Raw genomic sequence first — 13,897 nt, 5'->3', positions numbered from 1 at the left:
CAATTTTAGCAAATGCTAACTTACTTTGAACAAGATAGTTATCACATACCATTCATTGCCATTTAAAACTTTAATTTTATCCTTTGAATTCAAATTGGCTTAGATACTTGATATCAATTAAAAAATGAATGTTTTTCCTTGTAAAACTATAGAAATTTTATATTTGTGTAATACTCATTTTTCATAAGTTTTGAAAAATTGGTCCAAATACTGTCATGACAGCTGATCATTTTTAGTTTGATACTGTTGAATTCACCTGTCAATTTTAATGAATCCTAGCCAATTAATGTGGTTTGCATATTTTCATGAGTTCATGATCAATATAATCAATTATTGTTTTACATAATTGCATAGATGTAATTTTTTCCAGGATGTTGGAGGATTAATGCAATTATTAAATGTGTTGCAGAATTGTGAGAAGCTAGAGAATAATTTTGATGACATCAAGCACACAACTCTTGGTGAGCGAGGAGCTCTCCGTGAAGCAATGAGGTAAGTCTGGGTCACCATAGCAACAGTCACAGATGTGGTAAAGAAAAAGTCATTCTTCATTATTGGGGGAACAAATGAGTTCATTGCCACTATTCAGCACTGTTCTCTAAGGTATTAATTTGTCAGTGGAGAGACTTCCCTGGAGGCTGTACTTTGGTTTTGAAGCTGCATAAATGTTAAGCCTCAGTGCACCGTAAAAAAATGTAAATGTTTAATTTGTTACTTAAAATGCTTAAGGGGTGTCTTGTTTTATATTTATACTAAATTGTGTGATTGAATGGAAATATTGTTCATCTAAATTCTGCCAATACACACAAAAACACACAATGTACAATGTGGCTTCCCTGAGTAGTATTTTCTCCTAATTAATATTTAATTTAAAAAGAGGTACTTAAATGTCATCTTCTATTAGATTTTATAGGATTAATAGTAGAATATTTTTTAAATGATTCACATTTTTTTACAATATCACAAAGCATAGAATTAACACTGTATTCCTTTTGAATACAGTGGGCTTTAATGAGTCTGGTGTTTCTTCTTGCCTTTTTTTCATTTAATAGTCCTACTTTTAAATATATTTCTGAAGTCTTTTCAAATATGATGCCATTTAAATAATTTTTAGGGAAGCATTTTAAATCTATTTGATCAGAAACAAGAAACACTTCTTTTTACTAGAGATTAAAAATATGGATAATAAATCCTAGCATCCTTAGATCAAAAAATAACAAATGATATTAGTCTTAAAACTTTTGCACTTAAACCATTGGGTGCAATAATTTATAATATTTGTGTAAGGAAGAAGTAGATTTATCTTTATTTTTCTTACAAAAGTAAAATTGATTTAAAGATTATACCTTTCAGACATTAATGATCATTTTTAATGCTTTTCTGCTTTAAAAATTTAAAATAAGAGAAAGGACAAAGTAAGAAACTGCTACGAGTTGTAGATGTTATTTTGTTATTGCTCGCACGGTTACCATATACTTTAGTTTAGAAGCTGCTTTCATTTAGTAACCTCCCTTTTACCATGCAAGCAGCAGGAGAAAGTAATTAAATTTAATAGAAGCTGCCCTCATTTTGAAGCCACTTCTATTTAAAACCGCAGGGGGAGGTAATTAAATTTAATGGAAACAGTAGCTTCTACACAAAGATACATGGTACTTCTGTATAGATGATTATGATGTCACAAAAAGAGGAATAATATATTACTAGCGCTGAGAAATTACCAGCTGGAGCGAGGAAGCCTATTTTATTGTTAATGTCTTTACTAACAAAAATAAAGAGGGAAAAACAAAGCTGAGTACACAATACAGAATTTATATCTATATAAAATGTCATCTTCAGGAAGTGTAAGTTATTGAAAAATAGTCATAAATTTAAAAATAAGGTATACAATATATTGGAAAAGGCTAATGTAGAAAATATGACTGTTTCTCTTGTCCCCTATTGCCTTTATTTTATAAAACTATCATGCATTTATAAATTAAATGCATCACTGTTTTGTAATGCTCATAGTGGTAATTCTGAGTACATTAAATGTGCATACCAATATTTGTTTAGAGAAGCACAATTATCTGCTATACACATTGATTTTGAAGTAAATGCATACACAAGCAGGAAGACAAAGCGGCTGCCAGCTCTCATGTTCAGAATGAAAAGAACCAAAGGCCAAAAGTGGACAGGGTGAAGGGACAGTGTGACTGCAGGTGGCTTTGAGTGAGGGAAAGAGAATGAAGGGAAGGACAGTCAGTGCAGGAAATTTATCATCAAGAACCAATTGAATTATAGAACTGTATGTGAAGAGATGATTAAACTCTACCAAGTTCTGTAACACATGCCATTTTAGAATATTCTTGGGAACTCATGATTTCAAAGAAAAATCAGAAATGGACTGATGAGACAAACAAGTGTTAGTTATCCAGGTGGAGGAAACATTTCAACCACCCATGGTGTGAGTTGAAGGCTCTAGTCCATGTTATTTACATCAGAATATAATTGTGTAACTGTGAAATATACTTGATTACATAGGTTCGCCTCTTATGCACTCATGCGCACATACTTACACATGCACACAATTTATTAGAAATGTCTAGATTCACTCAGCAGCATGAAATGTAACTAAAAATATTCAACAATTGAGTAGGCTGAAGTTGAGCTCCTTTTGCATGGAGCGAGCAGTGTTAGATTCTGCAAACAAGGAAACAAACCTACTTTTGTTAATATGGTGAGAATAGCACATGAAGGAAAATCCATTCTATTCTTAATTATGTTCAATTTTTTTTCTTATATGAAAGATGACTAGACCATAAGTAAAATCGTGGAGAGGGTAAAAAAAGTTGACATAGGGAATGGACAGTAATTGCAGGAAGTAGTAGGATATGCATGGGTTAGAACTGAGGAAGTCAACAGATGCCAGAGTTCCTCAGAGATGGTGAGTGGTCTGCTGAGATGGATAACAAATTTACCTTGTGCCATGCCTGTGGCTTGAATTTAAAACCCTGGGTTCCGCCAGGGTAGAGCTGGTGCGCTAACATTTGAGCTAGTCATCTGATGATTCATTGGAAATGAGAGCCTCACGGACTTCTCTGCCTAGGTTGGCTTTGAACTGTGATTCTCAGATTTCAGCCTCCTTAGCAGTTAGGATTACAGCTCTGGGTATCATCACGCAGTGACATCAAGTGTTTTCAATTTGGTTTACAGCATAATTTATCATGGAACGGGTATAATAAGGACCTGCCTTATGTGCTGTGACTTGTAGAGTAGAAATGGAGAAGATTCCTAGGGCATAGAGAGACAAATTAGGATGTCAGAGTTGAGGATTGGGACAAAGGAGGTGTCTGAGTAATTTGCCAAAGTTTCATTCCAAGCGCTTGTTTCAGGAGGATGGCTGAAAATATATTAGTCAACACATTCTAGAGGACAGTTGTATATGGAGTATACCCCTGCTGTGAGGTAGTATTTACTTTAAAGTATTTTATGTACTTGCAGGAAAACAGAATAATGGTACTTGCTGAATTTTTTTTGTGCCACTCTTGGGGCTTTTACTTGGGGTCTGGGCAATGTCTGTGGACACTTATTGCTCAAGGCTAGCCCTCTGCCATTAGTGCCACAGTGCCACTTTTGGCTTTTTCTTTTTTTAATATATATATTTTTATTGTAATTAATAGAAGGGTTACATTATATTTGCCAGATAGAGGGTACATTAATTCACATACGTTGATACCCTTTCTCATGTCTGGGTCCCCATTTCCCTCCCCCCCACCCCACGCCTCATCTTGTTTTCACCCCTTCCCTATCCAATTTCAAATAACCAAATCCAAATATATCCAATATATCAGATAACAAAGTAAGATACTGTAACAATATGAAATAACCAAGGGACAGCAAAAGAGATGAGAGATAACGTAGTACATTAGGGACAACAATCACTCATTATATGGCTTTGGTTTCTATATCCTAGAGGTCCTTTCATTTACTATATGGCCTTATGTATCTAGCTTTTGTTGTATTGTAAATCTCTGCTAGGAGAGCCCAAGGTTTCTACTGATTATGACACATGAGGGAAACCATTGAGCCTATCTTCCTTTGAGTCTGGCTTATTTCACTTAATATGATTTTTTCTAAATCTTTCCATTTCCTAACAAATGGGGCGATGTCATTCTTTCTGACAGCAGCATAGAATTCCATTGTGTACAAATATCATATCTTGTTGACTTTTGGCTTTTTCTATGTATGTAATTCTGGAGAATTGAACCCAGGGCTTTGTGCCTGCTAGGCAAGCATGCTACCACTAGGCCATGCTCCCAGCCCTGACATTGTTTTAAGAACAGGGGAAATGGATGAGAGAGAATGATACAGGGGCTTGAATTGAACTGGATATGTGGTTTGCATGTGCAGAAAAAAAATTACAATGAATATCCTTTGTATAGCTCTCATAGGCTAATACAAATGTGAAGCAGAAATTTTGTTTCAACATGTCCTAGTTTTCGAGGATGCACATGGAAGCCTTAAGTATAAAACTAGGAAAGCAACTTTATAGCTCTCTAGATTTGGAGTAGCGGAGCAAATGCAATGTAGGAACCCGAGAATATTCTTTTTCATTAATGAATATTAATTGGATTTCTGTAATATTGCAGGTGATGAGATTAAATTGCCCCTGCCCTCATGAGGCAAGTAATCTAGTGGAGGAGACAGAAAAATTACCTTCTCCATGTAAAGATCCAGGAGTCAATACTTGCGTTTTTTCCATGGTCTTCATGGCTTCCTGGGATCTGCTTTAGTGACCCATGGGAGGGCAGAGTGCCTCCATTTGAACATCTTCTCTATTGGGCTTGATTCTGCCTTAGTGGGCCCATCAAGAGACATGGATCAGAACTGGTCTGCATGTGAAGATGGTTCTGCTGTGGTTTTGGTGTTGGGACCTTTCACCCCTTGGGCACTTCTTGACTGCTATTTTACTAAGAAGTCTACTCTGAGAGTCTCCAGGAGACACTGTGGGATGAAACTCTCTTCTCCATGAAGTCCTTTGATTTTCAGATGTGCTATTTTGCAGTCCAGTCTTACTTTGTTGGACAATGTGAACAAAAGTTAAAGTCCCAAAGCATGTTATCTTCTGACACACATTTTCCTAAGCTGTGTTTAGTTACACATCTGATTGGCCTTTCTTGGTTCTGACTTGATGAACTATTCTTGAAAGTCACATGTCTTCCCATAGCAAAAAATATCAAAATATTAGTAAGTCTGAAATATATGAATTACTCTTCACTTGTTTTTGAATTGTAGAATTCTAATTTTCCCAATGATCATTTCCCACACTGGTTGGCCTTAGCTATATCAAATGTCACTGACAATCAAAATCTTGAATACTACTTTTCTTTTTTTCTCTCTGTGTCAGTTAATTTTACTCATCTAGTGAAACATGTTTCAGAAAAGCAGGTAATGCCCTGAACGTCTCCTGTGGCAGGGATTCTGGCTCAGGGGTTTACATCTGAGATCAAGGGAGGCATAAAGATGAGTCTAAGAATGAATCGGGACCAGCCAGGAAAAGAGACTGGATGAGATGGCAAAGAATTGAGCAAGGAACCTGCTTTGCTTTTCTGTCTGTCTAAACAGCCTGTAATAGATGTATAGTAATCAGAGCTAAGGAAACCATGACATAAAGTCAGGAGTTAAGTAAACAAAATAAGAGATGAATACTAGATTAAGCAATATGAATCGAATTTGGGATGAAATTATAATTGTATGTAAATTATTGCTTTTCAATTATACTTTGTCCTAAAATGTGATTAAAGCATGGACCAATTGATACAGGGGTTAGAATAATTATAAGAGAACACCTTATAATTTATGCAATTATAATTTATAATTATAAATTTATTACATTTATATATTATAATTTTTCATAAAGCAACACATAGCATTACAACCTGAATACATTGCGTTTTGTTTATGGTGTATAGTACTTACCTAAAACACTTTTATTTTTTGCATGCATTGGTACTTGAACTTAGGACTTGGGCTCTTTCTTTGAGCTTTTTTGCACAAGGTTGGTGCTTTACCATTTGAAGCATAGCTTCACTTTTCACCTTTTGATAATTAATTGAAGATAAGTAGTATCATGAACTTTTCTTGCCCAAGTTGGCTTGGAACTGAGATAGTCAGATTTCAGTATTCTTAGTAGTGAGGATTACAGACATTAGACACCAGTGCCTGGAAAGAAGTACATATTGAATGTAAGTTTTTATCCATATCCCAATGTCATTCTTTAAAGAAATAGAAGAGGCAATCCAAAATTTCATATGGAATAATAAAAGACCCCGTATAGCAAAAATACTTCTTAGCAGAAAGAACGGCGCAGGAGGAATTTCAATACCAAACTTTAGACTCTATTACAGAGCTATAATCATCAAAACAGCTTGGTACTGGCACAACAACAGGCCAGAAGGCCAATGGAATAGAACTGAAGACCCAGATATTAAACCACAGACCTATGGCCACCTAATCTTTGACAAGGGAGCCAAACAAATAGAATGGAAGAAAGACAGCCTCTTCAACAAGTGGTGCTGGCAGAACTGGTTAAGCACCTGCAGAAAACTAAAGTTGGATCCTTCTTTGTCACCCTGTACTAGAATTAACTCCAAATGGATCAAAGACCTCGAGGTAAAAGCCAACACACTGAAAACTTTACAAGAAGAAATAGGAGATACACTAGGCTTCCTTGGCACAGGTCGAAACTTTCTTAATAAAGACCAAGAATCACAACAAATTTGAGAAAGGCTGGATGAGTGGGACTGCATTAAACTGCAGACCTTTTGTATGGCAAAGGACATAGCTAGTAAATTAATTAGAAGCCTACAGAATGGGAGAAAATGTTCACTAATCATAAAATGGACAAAGGCCTCATATCTAAAATATATCAACAGCTCAAATTGAATCACTCCAAAACTAATTTCCAAAGAAACAACCATCCCATTAAATGATGGGCCAAAGACTTAAAGAGAGTCTTCTCTGAAGAAGAAATAAAAATGGCCTATAGACACATGAAGAAATGCTCAACATCAAAACAACTCTAAGATTCCACCTCACTCCAGTTAGAATGGCCAGGATAAAGAAAACTAATAACAGATGCTGGGGGAGATGTGGCCAGGATGGATCATTACTACACTGTTGGTGGAGTGCAAACTTGTTCAACCACTATGGAAAGCAGTATGGCAGTTCCTCAAAAAAGTAAACATAGAGCTCCCCTATGACCCAGCAATCCCACTTCTAGGCATTTTTTCAATTGTCCAAAAACAAGGATATACTAAATCCACTAGCACAACGATGTCCATTGCAGGACTATTTGCCATAGCAAAGATATGGAACCCACCCAGATTTCCCTCAGTTGATGAGTGGATCAACAAGATGTGGTATTTGTACACAATGGAATTCTATGCTGCTGTCAGAAAGAATGACATCGCCCCATTTGTTAGGAAATGGAAAGACTTAGAAAAAATCATATTAAATGAAGTAAGCCAGACTCAAAGGAACATAGACTCAATGGCTTCCCTCATGTGTCATAATCAGAAGAAATCTTGGTCTCTCCTAGCAGAGATTTGCAGTAGAGCAAAACCTAGATACCTAAGGCCATATAGTATGACGCTAAATGAAAGGACCTCTAGGATATAGAATCCAAAGCCATATAATGAGTGATTGTTGTCCTTAATGTACTACGTTGTCTCTCATCTCTTTTGCTGTCCCTTGATGATTTTGTATTGTTACAGTATCTTACTTTGTTATCTGATATATTGGATATATTTGTATTTGGTTATTTGAAATTGGATAGGGAAGGGGAAAAACAAGATGAGGGGTGGGGGTGGGGGGGAGGGAAATGGGGACCCAGACATGAGAAAGAGTATCAATGTATGTGAATTAATGCATCTTCTATCTGGTGAATATAATGCAACCCTTCTATTAATTACAATAAAAATATATGAAAAAAGAAAGGCTTCTGGAGATATAATTATAGAAGTATAAATTGATATGTAGAAGAATTAGTAGATAGAAGTAAGTTTGATTAATATTACTCTGTGACTATAAATTGTACTTTTGGAGCACAAACTATACTAGTTAGGGAATAATCTGTTATTTGTAGAAAAGAGCTGTTCTATTTATAATGTTATTGTTGATAGGGCATAATGATTCTGAAATTTGGTTAGTTCCTCCCTGACCCTCCCCTCCCCCTTTTCCTGGCTGCATCACGTGTTCAGAATTTTGTCACTAGATGGTGATGTTGAGTTTCACTATTTGCATTTGCTGGCTTTTTTCTGGTGGTTTATGGACTCATTTTTACAGGCGTGTCATAAACTCAACCATGTACACAGAGTTAAACATTCAAGTATACCCATGTCAATGTAGAAACTAGTTTTTTTTACCATTATTATTACTTGAGTGCAAAGATTATAAGAGCCTTAATGTGCATTGTTACTTAACTCTCAACTCAGGGACTTTTAGTGTAGGAGTATCAATGTTCATTTCAATATCCTTTGGAAAAACTGATGTCTAGATTTTAAGGCACTTCATACTGGTATTTTTCAGAATTTTTAATCTATCTCATGTAGATACATCCACTTAAATTTACTTTCCCTCCTGGGTTAGCAACAAGTGGAACAGGAAAGGGTTGTCATGTGATCTAACTATTATTTGGATAACTAAGGTAATGAAAATTATTGCTAGGAATAATTGATATTGTTGTTGTTATCACCAATCATGGTGCTTGAACCCAGGACTTGGGTGATCTATCACTTTTTCTGGTCGTTACGTAGAGATGCGAGCTTTTCTTGCTCAGGCTAGCTTTGAACCATGATCCTCAGCCTTTTTAGTAGCTATGACAGGATTAAAGGTATAACCTGCCAAGTCCAGCTTAGTATTGGTATTCTTAAAAATTAATATTCCTAGAAGAGGTGGAGCAAAGCTTTACCTCTGTGAGGAATTTTGTTCATCTAACTACAAGATTTAAAACCCGGAGTATGTTCATTGTCCTACTCAATCATTTTCTTAGAAATAAATGGATGATTGCACACATATAAGTAGTACATGTACTATATACACTATATCTATAATTATATTTAAACTTATATGTGAATACAAATATACAATTTAATATAATTTGAAGTTGATTATATTTATGGTTTTATGACTTGCTACACAGAGATTTCTACTCTCAGTCAAGGAAACCTTGCAATGTGCCTGCATTTGCAATATGAATGAGTTATACCATGAGGGATGCAAAGATATGGGAAGGATCTGTGTAATTCTTTCATGATAATTTAAAGAGATAGTAAGGGATAGAGAAGACATTTTAAATATTTGAGAGTGCTAAGTTGATTAAGCAGTTCAGAAAATAAATATGAGGCTATAAGAAAAATGGAAGTGGAACTGAAATATACAATATAAAGAAAGGATGCACAAAATATACCTAGTACAATCAGTACATGGTTTAACATCATGAAAAGGCAAAACCTGTCTTTTAAATCCTGACTGTATAATATGATCCGTTATTATAGAAGGTGTTACTACACCTTGTAACATATTTATTTTTAAATGTTTGCACAGTCAACAGGAATAGCCATTTATACATGTGCATTTTAATCATCCCAAAAGTTATCTTCAGAAACCGGGTGATAATGCCTTGCCCTTTAAATGAAATTTCTCAGTCTATATTGGTTACATTTTCTTGAGTCTTCTTTCACAAAAGGGATGGGCCGGAATCTCCTGAAGACATTGTCCCCTAGTGAGTGAAGTACTGTCTGTCCTCTGTGGAGGATTCTGTCTTTCCTCATCCTCTTTCTTAATGAAAGAGAGAGATTGCTTGGTGCACTGGGTAGTTTTTGTTTTGTGAGTGTGTGTGTGTGTGTGTGTGTGTGTTTTAATTTGGTTTATGTCACCTAACATGTAAATAAAGTAGTCAAAGTGAATAGCATTAGAATCCTTGGAATCAAAGCACATCAAAGGCATATTATCAATTTTGTAAGTGGCAAGCATGCACCTACTGAAATACAACTCATCAGATATCTGCAGTTGTATGCAATTATGCAATCTGCATCCTTAATTTTATGCACATTGGGGAACACACACATGTGTGTACACACACATTGCTCTCATCTGCTGCATACATTAGCGTGCTTTCCTTCACTCACGGCAAGGCTGATTTGACCCTCAATTTCAGATGACCAATTTAATTTACTACCGTTCATGACAGCCATAATGGAAGAAGCTAGAAGAGAAGCAAGTCTCAAATTAATTGCTATGAATGTCTACTAAAATTCAGCATATGTGCATCAATAATATTTCTGGAATTTTAAGACCAATTTGGTAATAATTGGCAAACATAAATTTCAAATGATACTAATTTAATATTTTTTGCTAGTTTAAACTTACTGGGATTCAACTATGAGAAATATCCATGGCATAATTACTATTCATAAATTTTGAAAGAGCAGTGCAAATAAAATCAAGACTGGATTATTAACTCAATTTCCTATTTATAAAATGCTCTCTAATATGAGAATTTGTATGTTGAACATGTGTCTGCTAGGGACTAAACAGTGTTTAGTTATGAGTAATATTTATGGTGACAAAAAATTCACAAAGTTTTTAAATCAGTAATATAAAATCTCCGGCATGACCATTTGATACATTGCAGTGAATAAGATCAGAAGGAAACCTGTGTCTTAGTTTGCATGTAGGGTGTTTTGTGTGAACTATCCTTAGCATCAACCACTTGGGCAAGAAGCATCAAGCAGAGATCAGGGGGGAAAATTTCATGTTGCCCCCTTAGTATCAGAATGGGAAAGGATCAGAAAGGATGAGAAGGGATGCAGCTTTTGTTTTGCTACAAAGAAACACACAGGCTAAATTGTTACTTTCACATGCTTATCAATTTAGATCCAGACTTTGAATGAGCAATTAATAGTGAAAATTATTTAGGAGATAAAAATTGGTACTGTGAGGATTAGCTTTAATTTTAAGTATCCATAATTGAAGTACCACATGATGATTTTAATGTTATGATAATCTTGTTAACAAGCTGTTGTGTATATACTATCATATTTTAATATAGTTGCAAAGCTTAAGTAAACCATAAAGTAAATTGCTTTCTGAATCAGGCTTTTACAAGTGGAAAATTAGTGGTTTACATGTTTTGAATATGTATTTTGTAATTATACTTGGCGTTTTCTGCAACTTAAGAATAATAGAATAGATTTATAGATAGTAGACTATTGTTTATAAGCATATTAGCATTTTTGTTACTGCCAATTTTGATTAATTTGAGAATGTGACACCACATACTAAGATATAAACACTCAGACTATTGTTTTTTACAATTTATTTATTCTGGAAGATATACATCGGCATTTAACTACAATAGTTCTCATTTATTATACATCCATAGGTTATATTTAACAAAAAATAGTTTTATTTTATCCAGTATTTACTTTGGAGGTAAAATATGTCCCATTCTGACAAATGGTAAAGATAACTAGTAAGTTACTTAAAAAAAATCCTGGCTTTAGGTGACAGAGAATGGAAATTTGATACCTAAAGTACAAGTTAACCTTTATGTATAAAGTATGCGTAGACATGTATGTGGACACTGTATATGCATATACACATGTATATATACACATACATGCTACAAATATGAATATACACACACTGGAATGTGTGTATGTGTATAGTTGAACACATACACATATGTTTATATGTCTGTATAGCTTATGCTTAGCTCTCTGGGCCCTGAGATTCCTGAAGCTCCTTTTCATTTCCACTCAGTCAGTGGAAGAACATTCAAAGACAACATGCGGCTTAGATGGCTCTGTTCCAACACAATCAGGTTTACAAAATCAGACTGCCAGCTGGATCGAACCCATGGGTTGTAGCTTGCTGACCTCCTGGCTGAGAGTAACTGTATTGAAATCTACTAGAATCAATTTGCAAGTATTACTTGAGCACTCGATTAAGAATTTGCAGTTGTCTTTGGTACATTAAAAAATACTATGAAGCTCCTTTAATTTAGTTAATCATTTTGACTACAGATCCTAGTTTCAGTTTCATAAATCTTCATTTTGGGGATATTTTGTGAAATCAATAAGCTGCATTTTAGATTGCTCATTCAAGTAAGTGAGCACGATTAGGAGTTAACAAGATAATCTAGTTTATAAAAATTACAAGATGAAGCACAGATACCAATGCCTCTGCATTAATAGGTATTAATTAATGTGTGATGTTTATAGTTGAGCCAACTATCTTATGTAACCATGTAACTCCTTTCTTTATTTTGACATTGCTCTTAACATGAGACGGAGAATCTCGATGTACTATCAGGTAGCTGTGTCATATTGATGGGAAAATATTGATTACAGGATATTTTCTGGTCCATTATTTCAACTCCTTTTGTAAGTTCTGTACTCATGGGACTATCTAAAGAAGCAGTTCTGTTCAAAACTTCAGTCAACAAGCATCTGCTTGATAAACCAGTGAAAAATACTTTCTTTACAAAGAAGGGGTTTAGTTTTATTAAGGATAAAATATGGGAAATTTTGATTCTCTTTTCTTTCCTCCATCCCTCTTTTTTATTTATTTTTTATTAAAGAATTTATTAACATTGATTTTTACATCATATTTCAAATGTCATGCTTACCAAACAAGTATTCAAGAAGGGAATTTCTGTATACAATCACTGGCACATAGATTTTAGAACATAATTAAAATTAAGCTGAGAGTTTGAATGTCATAGATACATATTAATATATGTAATAAAACATGATGTCTAGATATCTGATGCATTATATATAAAACAATCCTACTTTCAGTATTTTTAGTACTATTTATATTATTTATTTTTTAATGCTTGGAAAGACCTTGATGTTTTCAAAGACCAACATCATCACTGTGCCAGGGGTCAAACTTCCTCCCTTTTTCAATATTTCTGTCTTGCAATTATATCCTCTTTTCCGCAACACAGAAGTACCTCAATTATAAACATATAAAATAGGCTAGTTGCATATTTACAGATAGTGCCTCTTTAGAATCACAAAAACCCTCCCTATAGTTTCCTCTCCAGATACCAACCTAGATTTGCTCCTTATCCTTCAGACAGAATTCATGGGAGAATAACCAGCATTTCTGATTTCCATCTCTAACTCCAAATCCAGGAACATAACTAGAATCTGTCTGAGTTCACTCAGTTTCCACTCAGTGCTCTCCATGCCTCTCCTAACTGCTTGTTGTTTTCTTCTTCCCCACCTTTCCTTCAAAATCCATTTCCGATTGAACTGGAAGGAAGCACATTAAACAACAGCGTCAAGCACAACCACTGTGATGTGTTTTCCAATGACTTCATATTTTACTCAGTATAAAAGACACATTCCTATTCTGCCCCCACCTTGCAGGCACCTTTGTTATCCATCACTAGCATCTTTGTCAACTGTGCTCCTGGATAATTTTAACCGTGTTCACAAACCTCCTGTCAAACAAGCTGGCATACCTGTTTTCCTTGCACACCTATTTTCCTTGCACTGTCTAAGCATATCCACAGCTTGCTGTCTTGTTGACATCCTGTTCAAAGTTGATACCATCTTTGAAACAGGAATCATGGGAATCAAGGGGGGAAATTACTATGGGCACATGGAGGAGCCAGAATTAGAACCTAGATTCATTTCCCTTCCTTAATTCATTACTAACCAGGTATGGGTGGGTGGCTCATGTCTGTAATCCTAGCTACTCAGGAGACTGTGATGTCAGGATCAGATCTGCCTGGACTGGTTTGAAGCCTGCCTAAGGCAGACAAATCAGAGAGATTCTTATGTTCAATTAACCAGCTAAGAGCAACAAGTGGGGCTGTGGAACAACTAGTAGGACATCA

The 13,897-nt window shown here is 35.1% G+C and overlaps 1 protein-coding gene across 1 annotated transcript in view; it reads left to right on the top strand.

Moving 5' to 3' along the window:
• Dpyd (dihydropyrimidine dehydrogenase) overlaps nt 1-13,897 on the top strand; it is an 800,444-nt gene that overhangs the window by 88,836 nt on the left and 697,711 nt on the right. Inside the window, exon 3 of the mRNA XM_090333954.1 lies at nt 410-492. Within this exon, the coding sequence (XP_090190080.1) occupies nt 410-492 (83 nt within the window). The remainder of the gene's footprint in view (nt 1-409; nt 493-13,897) is intronic.

This window comes from Megascapheus bottae, chromosome 6 (genome assembly GCF_031878675.1).
Source record: "Megascapheus bottae isolate mThoBot1 chromosome 6, mThoBot2.hap1, whole genome shotgun sequence".
In the NCBI taxonomy this organism is placed as follows: domain Eukaryota; kingdom Metazoa; phylum Chordata; class Mammalia; order Rodentia; family Geomyidae; genus Megascapheus; species Megascapheus bottae.
The sequence above is the reverse complement of the archived record's forward strand: the minus strand, read 5'-3'. Positions and strand labels throughout refer to the sequence as shown.